General features: G+C 41.2%; 2 protein-coding genes across 6 annotated transcripts; one reads left to right on the forward strand and one right to left on the reverse strand.

The window, feature by feature from the left end:
- Positions 1-7: 7 nt before the first annotated feature.
- On the reverse strand, positions 8-6,551 carry RB195_020972 (uncharacterized protein; the record flags this gene model as incomplete). Of its 2 annotated transcripts, XM_064189558.1 has the most annotated exons (11): positions 8-91; positions 153-277; positions 1,738-1,806; positions 2,825-2,903; positions 3,301-3,384; positions 3,465-3,514; positions 3,626-3,799; positions 3,990-4,101; positions 5,828-5,962; positions 6,113-6,119; positions 6,541-6,551. In XM_064189558.1, the coding sequence occupies 11 exons, from the start codon at positions 6,549-6,551 to the stop codon at positions 8-10; spliced, it is 930 nt and encodes a 309-aa protein (XP_064045438.1). The 2 variants fall into 2 exon arrangements, with proteins under 2 accessions (XP_064045438.1, XP_064045439.1); XM_064189557.1 differs by lacking the exons at positions 6,113-6,119; positions 6,541-6,551 and adding an exon at positions 6,409-6,483.
- Positions 6,552-7,287: 736 nt separating this feature from the next.
- Positions 7,288-17,193, forward strand: RB195_020973 (uncharacterized protein; the record flags this gene model as incomplete). Of its 4 annotated transcripts, XM_064189559.1 has the most annotated exons (13): positions 7,288-7,324; positions 7,372-7,477; positions 7,578-7,713; positions 10,625-10,711; positions 11,607-11,717; positions 11,789-11,902; positions 13,298-13,373; positions 13,440-13,528; positions 13,823-13,924; positions 14,053-15,033; positions 15,118-17,034; positions 17,084-17,110; positions 17,170-17,193. In XM_064189559.1, 13 exons carry the CDS (start codon positions 7,288-7,290, stop codon positions 17,191-17,193), a joined length of 3,807 nt encoding a protein of 1,268 aa, XP_064045441.1. The 4 variants fall into 4 exon arrangements, with proteins under 4 accessions (XP_064045441.1, XP_064045440.1, XP_064045442.1 ...); XM_064189561.1 differs by having other exon boundaries at positions 14,053-17,034; XM_064189562.1 differs by lacking the exon at positions 10,625-10,711 and having other exon boundaries at positions 14,053-17,034.
- Positions 17,194-17,245: the final 52 nt, after the last annotated feature.

The following is a 17,245-nucleotide window of genomic DNA, read 5'->3' on the forward strand; positions in this document are numbered from 1 at the left end:
GGCGGATCTAGGGCGAACAAGAACCGCAGCTTAATTTGCGCACATATCTCATGTTTAATGATGTTTCAGCTTTATACGCTCCAAAGGAAATCTGTGATTGTTTTTGAATAAATAGCTCAAAGAATAGAATGATAAGATGATAAAAAATTTACCTTAATTATATTTTCCATTGTTTCACCACCCATTACTGTGAAATGCAATTTGTGAAGACCATCATGTTGAAGAAGATACATAGCTACAACGGGTAAGCCAAAGTCACGCTGCCAGATGATCTCCCCTGGAAATGTTGAGTACTATAGTACCGAGTTCCAAGGATTTTTTTTTTGCAAATTACAGCTATCTTTTAAAGAAATTGGTTCAAATAAACCGTTTAATCGAGACTCAGATCTCATATGTTTTTTGAGAAGTGAAGATAAAGTTGCTGTCTTTGCAATAAGTGTGCAGCACTTTGCAATAAGTATGCAGTACTATGCGTTTATAGCTTTCATTATTAATAATGCATTCAGTTGCAAAATTGTTTCGTAAAAATGTACAGTATAGCAACACTTCAAATATTTTCAAAAGAGGAGAAAGATGAAAGTGATTAGCATTGATATCACCCATCTGAAATTGGTAATGAATTGAAAGCAATAATCGAAGTTGATCTTCTTGAAACCAAAACTTGCCGCGGAACTCATTATCAACCAAACAACGCCTACTCAGCAATTTGGATGTTTGCTCAGACGGTGACTAAAAACGAAAAAAAAGCTCGTCTGCATAGGATCGCAACTTTTAACGAAAAGTGAATTTTACGCCATCAGCTTGTCGCCTCCGCTGGGGTGGAGCTCCAGCTGACTTTCGGGGGTTGAAATGGATCATAGTCACTGTTCGGAAGTCTACGCCAGGTCTGATCCACAACAGAGCAGAGGTGAAACTATTAAAATTGGGTATGCTCAGGGAGTAGAGGTGCACCGAAAACTACAACGTGAGGAGTCTGCGATATTCAAAGACAGGAATAACTCTTTTTACATGGTAATGAACACAACGAATAACTCCCCAAAAGTTCGAAAAATTGGGCTACGGATTTGAGGTTCACACTATTTTATTACAAGCGTAGTCGCAAGAGAGCTGAGATTTCAAAAATATTTCGACAAGTTTTTGCATGGAAAACGACTTTGCAATCAAACGAAAACATAAAATGATTTGTAGAGCCTCATGCGAATATTTTTTCCTATTTTCTTTAGCTGGGACAAATTCATTTCTGAAAGATGTAATGGTGGGACTATAATTCATATTCCTACTATCATTACTACTTCTTACTATTTCTATTAATGCACATTCGCGGCGAAATAATCTGTGCATTAACAAGACTCTATGAAGAGCGCAACTTAACAATGAAGGTAAATTCAAACTTGTCTTCGCGTACTGAACCACTGAAAACAGCCTATGCGCCGCACATCTGGAACAAATAATTGTAATTCTAAAGGAAACACATCAATATCATAAGCAGGTTTTGAACTCAGGACAATAAAGCGGTCGAAAGAGAACGAGATATGGAGCATATGGCAGTCCAATAGAAAAGAAAATTGGGAAACACATCTTAAACCAATGAAAAAACAGCACAGCATGGCGTAGATTTCCGCGTGGATGAATTTGCCCAAAAAGCCCCAATATGTGCCCAAGATAAAGGAAAAATACAGAAATTAGCTCGCTAAAGCAACAAAATAATGAAGGGATATGACTACTGAGAGGACTCACCAGTAGGTCCCACTGTAAGAACGTTTCCGTTGGACGTAACATAGTGTCGAAATGGGTAGTCATTGTTCGCTAGAAATAACAAAATTGAATACCTTCACTTAATTCGATAAACTTCATGTATTTATTGGCTGGCCTCCGCAAATCAATGAATACGCCAGCACGCGTTCATAAAACCTCAACGATTCTGAATTTCAGTCAAAACATGTAGGCGTATCCCAAGTGGATTGATGCGTCAGAGATTTTATCCTTTTAATTCCATAATCGTTAGAAAGAGAAGGAAGAGGTAGGAAAAAAGCAACACAGTGCCACAAATAATTATTGATTCTCTAAGTGAATGCATCAGAATGAAGACAGGCTACCATGAAATTGATGACGCTGGGATCTCTCAACAAATAGATAGTAATGGTATAGTTAACAAGTATGGGCGTGATGACGCTCAATTCCCCCTAGTAATCTAGAAAAAAGAGTGTGAAACAGCTTTGTGTGATTACTTCCTCTCAACAATGCAATCTATTAAGCGAAAGAACGTAGGCAACTTCGTCGTCTTTCTAAATCAGCACTCCAACGAATAGAACTCAAATAAGCACCCGAAGCTGCTCTGATCGCACAGTTGTATATGCGTGGCGGACAGACGTCGTTCTGCTACCCGTACTAAGGTGCATCGTTGTGTAGGCGAGAGCCAGAGACAAAGCCATTTCTCATGCTCTTTTTGCATTGCTGTGGGGGAATAAACGCAATCACGCTCGTAATCGTGAACTGCAACCCTTGAAAAACGTGAAAGGTGGGGGGCTCAGTGGTGCCTTTATTTCCCGAAGCTCTAACTTACTTCTTTCTTCTTAGCAACTTTACTTTACATGTCATCGATCCTCTAAGACTAATGCTTAGGCCTTAGGGTCTCATTGATTTGATTATTTACTACGAGAAATAAGGGTGTCACCGAGTGCCTCCCCCCATTTTATCCCAGCAATCCTACCCCTCTCTATTCCTGGAGAGGTCCTTGCATCGCGATCTCGTAGTGCGCTGCTCCCAACGCATAAAAGAGCATTAAATGAGCAATTTTAAATAAAAAAAGATAAAGGAAACAAACATGGTAGCAAATGAGCGGTGTAGTCTGAAAATGTGGTGTTCCAAGTCTTTCCACGATCCTTTGTATCATACATGCTTATCTAAAACAAATTCGCATAAGATGACCATACATCTAATGCCACATTAATGTCATTAATTAATCAATCTAATGCCCTCCTTTAAACAATGTTTTATTTCTGTTTTGCGACTTAAAATACCCTTCCCAACAGCCGTATCATATAAGTCGGCCAAAAGAAAAAACGTCTTCGTCCGAATGATAAGCAGTGCAAATAGAAGGAAAACATCAAGGGCATTAGGACAGACATCCCCTAGACACCTAAGAAATGTAAGATGCACAATTTTCAGGCAGTTACTGGGAAAGACAAACACTTCTCCATAAATCTATGCCTAGCATTGAATGCGAAATCTTATGCATATCAGGCAGTGAAAATTCCTAAGACGAAGAAAATGTGAAGAAAAAGAAATAAGCAAACAAACCCTATATTCAGTCCGGCCAACAAAAACCCCATCCTTGTTGTTTGCAGGGCAGACTTTGTCATTCGTAGCCGACAACGTTTCGACCTAGAGTAATATTATAGTCTAGTAATGGAATCATTGATTGTCCAGCACAAAGGAAGGATTTTGGAAGCAGGGAAAACCACCTTTGTACCGGTTAGAGGATCGATTTCAAGCCACACATCCCGTTTACTTCCTAGAACAAAGTATGTTTCTTCTGATGAAGTCGGACATGTTTGAATGAGAAAATATGATATTCCTAAGGCTATAACAGTATACTCAGAACAATTCTTATTAAAATACTGACCGGCATACAACACTCCATCACTGCTCTTTAGAGGTGAAGCGTGGACTAGTGCAGGAATACTAAGCGGAAGTCGTTTAAGAATACCTTCCTTGAGTATATAAAGGGAACCATCTTGTGGATTAGGGAGAAAGGTGAAACCTTGTTTGACTGTGGTTGGAGCTCGTAGTACGGGATCTTAACACAACTGTATAAGTATAACATCAAAACTACAGTACCATGCTCCTACATCAAATTCGCAGATATAAACAATCAGAACTGAAGAGGACTCGAAATAACATTAAAAATTGAATTCTATGCATCAGTTTTGCTTTCAAATAGCTTCTAACAAACTATGATAGCCAAAAGCAAAACATTATTCACATACCATCTTGTAGGGTCCACTTTGTCGCTCCATCTTCGGTGCTCAGGGCCCTTAGCTGACCATCAAGGGTGCTAACAAGCACAGTTCCATACGATTGCCCAATACGGGGCACATCCTTAACGATTCCAAAATAGAAGAGCTGATAACTTTATAGGTTGTTCGTAAGTCCAGCTGACAGTGACAACAATAGTGATATCAATATTCATTGTATCGACGCTTCTGTCAGCCACCACAAAAGCATGTTCAGCTCTTTTGCATGAAATTTGCATGGAACTTGAGTTCGAAAGTGAAAAGAAGATAAAAGCTTGGGTTTAACTGCAAATATGTACACGTAATATTCCAATCTAATAAATTCGGCTTTTCACTCATACGAACTCTCAAGGCTCCTATCGAGGAAAAGAATGAGCAGAATCTTCCTTGCGTATTAGAAGCCACGGTAGTATATTTGATACAAAGTTATACTACATCTTTCCAAATAAACAGCAGCTCCAAATATGTGGCGAACCTTTATAAAGGAATATCAAACCACAAATAGGACACTAAATTCCGAATGAACGTGCTTTAAGCAATGTATATTATCTTCAGCATTGTCATTGCATGGTTTCTCCTCAATTTTCACTCGAAGAGACTGAGATAACACAGCAGAGAAAGCCGGTTACTCACTATTGCATCTTATCTGCACAGAGAAAGACAGTTTTTTTGGCAGATCTAGTGGAAGCACATGCAGGTGTCGCAACTGTTCGAAATTCGAAAACGCCGTTATGTGTTTCCAGGCAACAGTGTCATGTCAATATCTTCAGAAAAAGCATCGGAATAAATAACTATACTGCATATTACTATTATGTACCAAGTCGGTGTTTTCACCCTCCAAGACGAGTCTGGTATCAATTTATCAACCCCGAAATAATGTTGAGCGTTGGGCGGTTTCGAACCATCAATCGATCGTGCAGACAGAGCAGAACCTTTTACCGACTGCGCTCACCCGACCCGATACATCGTTACAAAACTCGGCTAAATTGAAAAACGCGGTAATACAAGTCGGCCAAAGATGAATTGGGTTTCATTGTATGGGTGTGTATATAATTCACGACTAACTCTGTCAAACTAAAAATAATTTGTAGTAATTCAATAATAATAATAATTTATCAATGCATAAGTATTCTCTTGTATGAGTTCGCCTTCATTGATGTACTTATGTCTAGTGATTAGAACAGAATCAACGATGGTGCCATATGTCACATGCACGCACGGTTTTATAATCCCCGGCAGTCATAGTTTTAGGTTAGTTGACTTTGACCTAGGTTGAGGATTCTCGTCCTCTCTGCCATCCGAAAATATCTCCACTGCTAGACTTTTCGCTTCAGTTTTTTTTTGTCGGCGACCTCTAAATATATTTGAAAAATGTAGTTGGGAAGGGGGCACTCAGTTGCGCCCTTATTTTCCGTAACTAACTTTTTTCTCCTAGTAACTTTATTTTACGTCTCATAGATCCTCTAAGACCAATGCTTAGGCCTTAGGGCCCCAACTGATTTATTTTCTTCGAGAAATAAGGTCGCCACTGAGTGCCCCTCTTCAACTACATTTTTCCCAATTTATATTGTATCCACTCAGCAAGGAACAAAAAAGCTTTCTACTACCAGCATGCTTTACAGATTTAGGGGGGGGGGGGGGGAATTTTGAGAGCCTCAATATTTCAAAAAGTAGGAATAGGAATTAAATGAAAAATTATGTTCATTCTTATGGAAGACTGGTAGAATAGCTGCTTCAAATTGTAGTTGTCGATGTATTATGCAATAAAAAAAAGTAATAAGAGAACAAATTCAAACAGAACGTCAACTCACATCAATGTCGTTATCTGAAGCGAATATTGAAGGAAGCAGTAAAAAATAAGTAAGAAATACTGGTATCCACATGACTCTTTGCAGAGCCTGCGTCCTGATAATGGCCGACAGTGCAGTGGCCACGAAGAAGTCCGGCTGAAAATACCAAACAATGAACATCAGAAAGGAATAAACACAAATAGTTGCACATTTCATCATCAACGGCCTCGCGGTCCCTTTATTTCTATACACTCAAGAACTGTCACTGACTTTCCAAGAAGGCATAGAGGTCCAGAAGAAACGTACCCTATCACTTAATTCAAACAAATCTCAGGGAACAGTCAACGAACAGCTGAAGCGCGCCAAGCAGGATATCCAGCAGACGGTAGCGGCCCTGAGGCCGATCTCCGCAGAAGGCGGTTGCGTCGCGTACGCTCGAAACCGACCACGTTATTTCATCAGCATTGCCAGTGCTATAGTATTAAGTTATATTTTACCATAGTTCCAATTACATTCTAGATTCTTTAACAATCATGTAATTACACTAACATATTTCTCAGTGTTTAGCTTCATGACATTTCAACTCATTGCAAATTATTAACCTCAGTTGGATAGTTATCAACATTGGCTCGTATCTGTGCATATTTATGTACCACCTCCGCAAATTCATTATTCATTCAAAATGTTTTACGTTCAATTGAGATGTACAGTCAGAACAACGAAACCATTCGAACCCTAGTCCCATTCCAAGCGCCTGCGCTTGAAGTGGTGCAGTGGAAATGGGACCCTTGCGGCCCCAATCGAAGTGCAGTGATGAGTAACGATCTCATCTTTATCTCCACTTTGAGCAAAGCCTTTTACGTAATTGCACCATGCCTCAGGTCATTTCGACGCAATTGTACACTTCGGCGCAATTTAACAATTGTACGACTGCCCTGAACATGGCTAAGAGGACCAGGGCTAAATGCGGTGAGCGCAACGGATTTTAGTGTTTAGATTGTATCCAAAAAAATCATAATTGTTGATTGTTTTAATGAATGTTTTTGGTAACTGACTGTAATTGATGGTGAAAAATAAAATAATTATGAATATAAATAAAGCTTGAAATTTGATGGATAGTCGGTCGATGCCAACATAAGATACTTCTAAGTCTAAACTGATTCTTTGAACAGAAAACAAAACAATCGCGCACATTTTGACTAAAATGATATACTGTTGCGCAGAATTGCGCGACGTCGTTCCACGAGACAGACTGGCTGTCGCGAACCATTGAGTGACATTGTTGTCAACGTGTTAATGGAAGACATTGCTGACTGAGGAACGGTGTAACCTTATAGTTCATTCTGTGCTGATCAGATGTTTTTCACTGCAAACGAAAACATGATAATCATTGTTTTGCTGACACTATAAAAGAATCAAAGTGGAGTTTGGTTGCGTACTCAACCCATAGTTTTACTGGAGTGTGCGGGCTGGTTTGTTGCATGTCACTGAATCCCAAGACATGTTCAGTTCGAGCAAGTGAGTGTACGTTAACGATCCTCCGGTGTATTACGATCTTGTTCCAGACCTGTGCAAAAAAATCGAAGTAGTGCGGCAACTTTTCAAAGCATTCCATGAGAAGGAACGTGGACATAAAGTTAGAATAAGAACGACGGAAGAACCAAAAGAAGGGTGTGTAGTCGAGCAATTCTGTTCCGCATAATAAATGTGTTATTTTAAAGGAACATTAACTATCCATTACCAGAAATCAGGAAAGAGTGTTTGTTTTCAGAAGAAAGCGTGAACCAGAGGATACACTTGCAAAGACAGAATTTGAAGAAGTAGAGGTAGCAAAGCGGCCAGCAGTCTCCTCGGTTCGAAAAAGGAGTACGCTTCGTTGGAAACAGGACCCGGGCACAGCGATAGGTGTACGTGTTCCAATGTCATTGGATATAGGAAAGCTTGTGTTTCTTTCGGCTAATGCTACTGATTGGACTCAATAGTTGAGAATTAACCCCTCAAGTGAAGTGTGCCTGAACACAAAGTGCACTCCACAGTGGTAGCCGCAACCGCATGCGAGTAAACACGTGTCTGGTGCATAGAAAGATGAAGAAAATTAGTATATATTACCTCCGAGAAGGCCTATGCCACAGTGACTCGATTGAATAGGAGCCAATGCACATATACAACGCCGCAAGCAGACAACTATGGCATTAATTCTAGTCTTTCGCTCACTTTCCTACGATACGGATATATATACGTGATAAACGCTACTTTAGTCAAACGACCGTGACGTATATACAGTAGAGTCAAAATGACGTGAACCACGAGGCTGTTAGCGGTTGCGCTCGAAGCGGTGCGGTGAAGCCTAGCGGTCGAGTGAGGACCCCTGCTACCTCCGTTCACTGATGCGGTTCGCGATGGTGCCAACTCGATTCCAAGCGCTCTCTCCAGCGCGCCGCTCCGAGCGCAGCCACTTACGCAACTGCGCGGTGCTTCATGTCATCTTCACCCCACCCCATATGTACGTATGGTTCCACGTCAGATCATGTGAATTGTTGGCTAGTATTTAAGCGGCCGGCTGCATTCGTGTTTCCAATTTCTGAAGAGGGAACGTTACCGACCTGATTAAGGAGAGATGGAGGAGAATAGACATGCGGTGGAGTACATAGGGGCGAAACGCAACACAGTAACTTTCGCTGCAATAAAATAGCTCGCAATGTTTCGTTCACTTCTTGACGAATTCACTTACCGGCATTACTGCATCGCAGCGCACCAGTTCGACTCCATGTGACCCGTCCCACCCCATTTTATGGCGCACTAGAAGCGCAGGATTGTCACACTTTCAGGCCCTCGTACTGCTCATCACTGTCGGTGTGAATTCCTGAACTTCACATTTCGGAATAACGAACGACAACGAATAATAATCACCCTTCTCTCCATAATTTACTATCCCGTATATGAATACTCCATATGAAATCCGCATCACCTCGGATTCGTGGGGTGATGCCTTCAAGTTGGCGAAGAATGCTTTCCCCTTTTTTCATCTGATTTCACATTTGCAAATTTTGAATGAACGTCACCACCACCGTCTCCTGATCAGAATATCCATCCTTCATCTTAGAATTTATTTTCTAGAGTTATACGTAGAAGAAGAAGAATATGAAATAGAGTTCAATTTCTACTGAAATAACTATACAGAGGTACACGAACTACTCGTGTATTTAGTTCCATGTTGATGTTTTTTTTTGTTCGTAAGCAAGGAAGAGTAGGCGAACAAACACAAAAACAAACAAATAAAATTTTGAATCAAATTTCAAGATCAAAACATGAACAAAAGCAGTACAATAACTTAAAAACAATACAGATACAATATAGATCTCTATAGTAAAAACAAATACAGGAAACATTACAAAAATACGAAAAAAGAAACTCAAAAAACGAAAAAAATAGCCAATATATAGCCGGATGACGTCACTTCAGGTCAGTTTGGCAAATTGTCAAGCAGACCGCTCGCAGAATGCTTCGAGCTGTTAAAAACGGCGTTGCTCCAGCGCAACGGCTCACTACACTCGTGCTTCATGTCGTTTTGACCCGACTATATCTGAACAATAATCAATTTTGAAAAATAGAAATTGAAACGTTGAACCTCCGCAGTGTGAAAGAGCATTTTGCTGCATCACGTGTGGAGGCTGCGTGCAGCTGTGCCATTATCGTAATTTTCATGACATAAACAAAAAAGAAAAGGAAGAGAAATCTAGGCTCCGTTATCCTAGCAGCAAAAACAGCCAGTTTTACCGACGTCTCGCGCTTGAAATGAATTCACCTAACAATAGGGTGTAGAATCTGGAAAAAAAAAACTATTTGTTTAGGGAGCATTTAAGCACTAAATCACTGAAACAAAATTTAAAAGAAGCATTCGAAAACTTTTTTTAATACTACGTCCCTAATATTTTCTGACGGACAAGCGAACAAACGTTCCCACCACTTCGTCCCATAGGCCTAAAAGTTCAATCACCCAAGTTTCACATATTTAATTACTTACTCGTTGCTTCGTATAGCTTTCCGACATACTTCAATTCTGCTATGTCAATATTTCTGTAATTCGATACGCGGATCAAGGCTTCTTGTCAACGAATCCTGTGGTTCAGTTCACCTCATGTTGGCGATTTATGCTCAAAAGCTCTCTATTTGAAATCGTGTCGGATGGACGGGTAACAAAATATGGATTTACTGCATCATGTTGCACTGTTATTTAAAGGCCGAAATTGACGCAATGCTGAAACTCCAGGGAACCCGTAGAGTTCGCGTTGTAGACTACCAAAACCAGCGTGGTTTCGATCATCATTCCCTAATCATAGTAAAGAACCGTCTGGAAGACGTCGTTCTTTCCTACGAGTTGTTTCAGTTGCAATGCACTGCACTCGTGCACGCGCCGCGCCCACGAGCGAGCGGTCGATAATCAATTATGTCTCCTCACCAGCTTATTTAAGCTGCTGAGGGGACCGGAGTGTTCTAACTTACCTCGTAGGAACAAACGCCATTGCCGCGCCGTTTTTACGAAGATAAGGAGAAGTTGAACGAAGTCACGTTGGGTTCCTTGATATATAACACGAACTCTACGGGTTCCCAGAGATACAACGCTAAATGGAGAATGTAGCACAGTAGGTAAGAGATTCCGCTGTGGCTACAATCGATCGGAGCTTCGAATCCGCCCTAATGCAAACCAAGCCTTTCATCATTTCGGGTCGATAAATTGGTACCAGACTTGTTGAGGTTTTTCACAAGCAAATGCGATAGAGTTGCTTTACGATTAGCAACTAAACAGTCGTTTTCCAGAAGAAGGAAGTTGTATCGTTGTTAGATGGGAAGGTTATGCCAGTCGAGGATCTTGTTCAACATCGAGACTTTCGCATAGCTCGCAAGGTAATATATGACTCGGTTTCTCAGTTTGAAGGCAGCGTATCACGATTATGCCGTGTTGCGGAAATCACAGCGGAACCCTAGAGTTCGTGTGGCGGAAATCAGTGTGGTACCGCCCATCTTTCTGTAATCGTCGTTTTGAAAAAACGGCATGGGAACGTCGTTTATTCTTACGAGATACCTTCGAACGTCCACTTGTACACATCCCGATTTGCCGAGGGGACCGAGACATGATCTTAAAGGCAGCATATTACGAATTGGACGTGGTGAGGGAGTCCGCGGGAAAACCCAGAGCATAGGTTTGTAGATTGCGGGATCCGGGGTGGTTTCACTTAACCCTCCCTAGTCGTCCTAAAAAACGGCTTTAGTGCTAAGAAACTACGTTAGAACGCTCCTCATGTACCCCCTGTCTTCTCAGCAGCCTATTCATTGGTTTTACTTGAATAAGCTGGTAAGGACACATCATTGATCATCGACCGCTCGCTCGTGGGCGTGGGGCGTGCACGAGTCGCAGGAAATTACAGCACCTTCCACGCCATTTTTTTACAACGAGTAGGACAAGAAAAGTGGTGGTTTCCTCACCACGTTAAAATCGTGATGCGCTGCCTTTAAAACATGGAATAGCGGTATGATCTTCACAGCTTGAAACTAAAAGAAGTGCGTTGTCTCTTCAATGAAAAAGAGAGTAAATTTTAAGAACTACTGAGAGCGTGAGAAAAAGAGTGTTTTGGAATGACTGGATCGTTTTTCAAGTTGCTAGTGTAAAATAAATAGTGTTTTCCTGCAGCGTTTCCAATTAGGGAGCCTCACATTGATTTGATGATTGGCAGGGTTCAAAGTTTTCCATTCCTGCAAAATTTGTCTTTGTCATTGGGTTCACGTATATCTTCTTTTTCAGATAATTGATGAAGTCGCAAAAGCCAAAATTATTGAAAAATTACTAAATGAAGAGGATAACGCCACGATACGACGACTTTTTGAGACAGATTTAGCTAATCCATCCTTCAAGGTTGAATCCTTTTAATGTCTCTGAAACTCCATTTTACTCAAGATGTACCGGTATAAACCTATTAGTTATAGGAAATGAAGCTACTGCATCGTGCCTTAAGCAAGCTATGGGAATATTTGATGTGCAATCTTGGGCAATTTCATTTTGAACAAGAAACACTTGTATTTCTATGCGAACGAGAAAAGGTTGATTTATATTGATTGAGACACTGAACATTTCATATAGGTACTGCAATTCCGCTGTGTTTTTTCTAAACGGCAAACAATTGCGTCTGCTCCACTAAAATTCATATTCTTTCGGAGCTACGGTCACAGTGCCTATAGAATCTACTGTAATGCCGACAATATTGAATGTATGACAATATTACTTTGCTGAGCAACAGTATTGTCAACATCGAAGCGTGATGCTTTCCTCATATTCCTTGTAACCGGATTATCGCACTCACAAATACTTACCGAACATTGACACCTTTTATGGTCTTTAGAATGTTATTGAAACATCATTTCATTACTCCTGGCAAAAAAGGCTCGAAATCATGAAGATTTTCAAATATTCTAATATTGTCTTTGAAAAAAATTGACAGAGCCCAACGCCGATTTATCCAGTTTAAAGGCATCAACCCACGAATCTGAGGTGGTGCAGATTTCAGGTGGAGTATTCTTATAAGGGATAGTAGATTATGGAGACGAGGGTGATTCCGTCCATTTCTTCATAATTGCCTTAAAAACGGTCCGGAAGACGCGGCGCCGCACAAACCTGGCGCGCTCCAGTCGAACTCCTTGTAGAAAATACTGCACCAGAACGCCCCAAGCCGTATCTTCCGGGCCGTTTTTTAGGCCAGTTAGGAAGAAATGGACGTAATCACCCCTCTCCATAATCTACTATCCCGTATACGAATGCTCCACCTGAAATCCGTACCACCTCAGATTCGTGGAGTGATGCCTTTAACAAATCGTCAATCTAAATAGTTCTTCCGGTCACATTACGCGAAGTTCGACGACAAAATTTGTTTTTTTTTGTGGGTGTCTTTATGTTGCTAGTTGAAAAAAAAAGAAATAAGAATTTTAACATACAGCGATAGGTTTGAAGTCTCTAAAGTGAGATCGTGTAGGTAATGCTAGAAGTATATCACGATGCATTACGCGAATGACGACATATATTTGAGTTGTATAGAAAAATCTTATTCATCCAGTTATTTTCCGATAGTATGTGCTGAATTTGCATTATTCGTATCATAACCTGGCGCGTCAGTGTCACTACTCTCCTCTTGTTCTCTTCCCAATTCGTAGTTTTCGTCGCTCTGACGCGATACGAAAGTCGCGCGGGACGTCGAGTGGATTACAGGAGGGGATAGTGTCCAAATGGTCCCATACAGTCGCAGAAGCTCCCAAAACGGTGCAACGACAGCCGTAACTACGTGGAGGCTGAAGGCGCGCGGCGCTGCAGCAGCGGTCAGCCGATTTTCGCGGTTACCTGCGTCTCGCACCTCAATTTCTGCTATTGACCGCTCGAATTGGTTGCAAAATTCTCTTTTTATGCAGCTATGATCACCTATTTGCGTATGCATTATAAAAATTTAGGCCAAGGCCCGATTTCTCGACGTCTTGCTTTTTTGTCCAAGTACACTTCCAGATTGTTGGGGAGGACGCCACATTTGTAAGACTTTTGTTGTAAATGTAATGTATAACACGAAATTGTATATGTAAGCCTGTTCCTCCACAGGTGAAGTAACCGAATGCGAGTCTGGAACACTCATTGTACCAGTATCTACTCTTCCAGGTGGAGAAGTACCGAGGTCTGCTATTTCAGAGGTGGATTATTCTGTCAGAACAGAATTAATGAAGGACTGAGAAAATGAAATGTAGGGGAGGGAAGAGGAATGATGATGCAGCGATTTACAAAAGAAAAAAAAAGACTATTTTGGACGTTCTCAGATGTGCTAGTGTAATGTGACTGACTCTTATCACTAGATACGGTAGTCAAGTTACAGCCTCGTTCCTTATTCCTGCAAACAAAATATTCGGGTTTTCACATTCACAAAAGTTGGAAAATTTGAAGAAAAATTTCAGACGGCTTGAGTATTCACTTCAAACTGGTATTTTTAGACGTTTCCTTCGCAATGGAGTAAGCTTGTGAGGGTAGTCATGGACGAAAATAAATCGAAAGCGCCGATCCCATCAGAAAAGCACGATAATGCCATGGAACAAGTACTCGACGTTTTTACTTCCCCTACGCTTACTTATACAGTCGAAGTTATTTCTTGCAAAGTTTTGAAGCGAAGAGTTGTAGTTCATAATGTTAAACGATGAAAAAATACACAACATGCCTGTTGCAGCGGAAAGAAAGTTTTGGAACGAAGATTGTTAGAAGAAAATCACCATCAAGTCTGATTAAGCCAGATCATAGAGGAGAACAAGCCAAAAAAGAAAAGAAGGATGTTGAAACTAGTTTGAAGCATTCAAAGAAGATAATCAGTGCTAAAAAGGGAGACTTGAAGGATTCCGCAGGAGCAGCCACAGAGAAGAAAATTGGGCAAAAAATTGACGTCAGTGAGAAGAAAGACTCGAAAATCTCTGCTGCGGCGAGTATTGATAGGAAAATTGAACGAAGAGATCAAAAGCCATCTAAGGACTATGACTATATTAACACGAAAGAACTGGAGGATTATCTTTGTGAGCTCGGAGATACGGAAGGAGCTGAAAATGTCGTGAAAAAGAAAGAAAATGAAGAGAAGAAAATGATAGTCCGTGATCCACATTGCATAGAAGCTATCATTGAAACGTACAGTATGGGCGTAAAAAATAGAGCAGATAGTAAAAAGGAGGCACAAACAACTCTGCAAATGGGATCTTCCCACAAAGCGTCAACTCAGAAAGTGGATACGGAGGGAAAGGATGTGCTATTGAAGAACTTGTGCAAGACTCAGGAAGAAGAATCGCAAATGCAGTATAAGATAGATCATATTGCAAAAAGTGAACAAATGTCCGCGCAAATGAAGTCCTCCAACAAGGTATCGACTCAAAAAGTGGAAACGTGGGGAACGGATGCGCTTCTAAAGGACTTGTGCAAGACTCAGGATCATGAACCTCACGAGGAACATCGAAAGCGGTGCAAAACGGATCTTAAACTGAAAAGGGAACAAATGGCTGCGCAAGTAGAGTCCACCAACAAGCCATCGGCTCAAAAAGTGGATATGGGGCGAAAAGATGCGCTCTTGACGGACTTATGCGTAACTCAGGAGGATGGACCTCAGAAGGAACATCGAATGCGTCACAAAACTCATCCTAGCCCAAAAAAGGAACAATTGGCTGCGCAGGTGAAGTCCTCCCTCAAAACATCGGCTCAAAAAGTGGATATGGGGCGAAAAGATGCGCTCTTGACGGACTTATGCGTAACTCAGGAGGATGGACCTCAGAAGGGACATCGAATGCGTCACAAAACTCATCCTAGCCCAAAAAAGGAACAATTGGCTGCGCAGGTGAAGTCCTCCCACAAAACATCAGCTCAAAAAGTGGATATGGGGCGAAAAGATGCGCTCTTGACGGACTTATGCGTGACTCAGGAGGATGGACCTCAGAAGGAACATCGAATGCGTCACAAAACTCATCCTAGCCCCGAAAAGGAACAATCGGCTGTGCAGGTGAAGTCCTCCCACAAAACATCAGCTCAAAAAGTGGATATGGGGCGAAAAGATGCGCTCTTGACGGACTTATGCGTGACTCAGGAGGATGGACCTCAGAAGGAACATCGAATGCGTCACAAAACTCATCCTAGCCCCGAAAAGGAACAATTGGCTGCGCAGGTGAAGTCCTCCCACAAAACATCAGCTCAAAAAGTGGATATGGGGCGAAAAGATGCGCTCTTGACGGACTTATGCGTGACTCAGGAGGATGGACCTCAGAAGGAACATCGAATGCGTCACAAAACTCATCCTAGCCCCGAAAAGGAACAATTGGCTGCGCAGGTGAAGTCCTCCCACAAAACATCAGCTCAAAAAGTAGTTACAAAGGAAAAACATGTACTCTTGAAAGAGTTGTGCAAGACTCAGGAGGATGAAGGTTTGAGATTGTCTACAACACAGAAAATCAGAAAAAGTCAAGAAGATTCAAAATTATTTTTCGGAAAACACGTAAAAGAACCAAGACAAGAACAGCAGGGTGGAACGTTTGGGATGATGAAAGGAAAAGAAGCAGAAGTTTCTGGGAACTCAATGGAAAAAACCAAGAGTAAAGAAAAGCATAGGCACAAGGAGGGCGAGGCACATGAAGGCGGAGAAAGGGATGTCAGGTCTCCAGAAACGCTAGGTGGAAAAAGGACCAAGAAAGGAGGAAGTTTGGAACTGAAGAAACATGAAGAAAAGCACTCATTGCCGCAGATAAATAGAGAGGCTTACGGTCGAAACATTGAAGACAAAAAAGAGACCTCAAAAGGAAACGATCAATACAAAAAGGAAAAACATTTGGAGAGAAAAGACGAGGTCAAAGTAGCTGCTGTGAAGAAAGAAAGTGAAGGTGCTGCAACACTGAAAAATGAAGAGAAAACAGAGCAAAAAGTAAAGGAGCGAAAAAACGAAGAAGAGTCAAAAACAACAGATACATTACTAAAAATTGTAGGAAGTGTAACTGCGATGCTTAGAGAAATGTTAGTGCCGACAAAAAGGGATCAGGGAAAGGTGGAGACTGACCCAGAAATTTCGTTGCAAAAGACCCAGACTGATGATGAGAGGTTTATCCAGAGTGTAGATCAAAAAGGACAAGACCGGAAGGATCTGGAATGCAGACCGTATGCTATGGAACTCGCTAACACTCAAGAAGAGATCACCGATAGTAATCAGGATAAGAAGCCAGCAAAAGGAACGAAAGCGAAAGAATCAAACAAGAGGCAGGTCATAGACTTTTTGAAGAAGGATGTCGAAGGGAAGAACACTACACAAGCGAGTCCAGGAAGTGGGAACCAAATAAAAATAAAAAACATGAAATCAAAAGAAAGAGGTAACGAACAAAGTGGCAGAACGACTCGAAATAGGTCAAGAGGTAAACAAACAGATGCGGCAGAGAAAACGAGAGATATGAAAGGAACGGGCCGCAAAGAAGAAGTTATCGCAGAGGTGAAGCAGCAAAGTGAAAATGTTCCAAATGAAACGTTAAAAGCTGATATTATGCAGAGAATACGTAAAAGCAAAGATTCTATGAGGAAGATACATTCCAAAAAGGAAGACGACAATAAAAAGCTCACCAAAGAACGAAAAGTTGACTCAAAGGGTCCGGCGGCGACTAGTGGACGAGATAGCAGATCACGAAAGAAAAGCATCCCTAACGTGAGGGAAAAAGGATCGTCTAAAAAATAGCACTTCAAAGATTTAACAGTCGACGATAACTGATAAAACGTTAAAAGTAAGTTGATTCTACGCTTCCGGTCTTCATTCCGCTCGTCTAGTGGAGGACGTTTTCAGGTTTTACCATACTGCAACTTTTAAAAGCTACGAATACAATCTTATAACATTTCCTGAAATGTTCCCAAATCCAAAG

The sequence above is a fragment of the Necator americanus genome, chromosome II (genome assembly GCF_031761385.1).
Source record: "Necator americanus strain Aroian chromosome II, whole genome shotgun sequence".
NCBI classification, from domain to species: domain Eukaryota; kingdom Metazoa; phylum Nematoda; class Chromadorea; order Rhabditida; family Ancylostomatidae; genus Necator; species Necator americanus.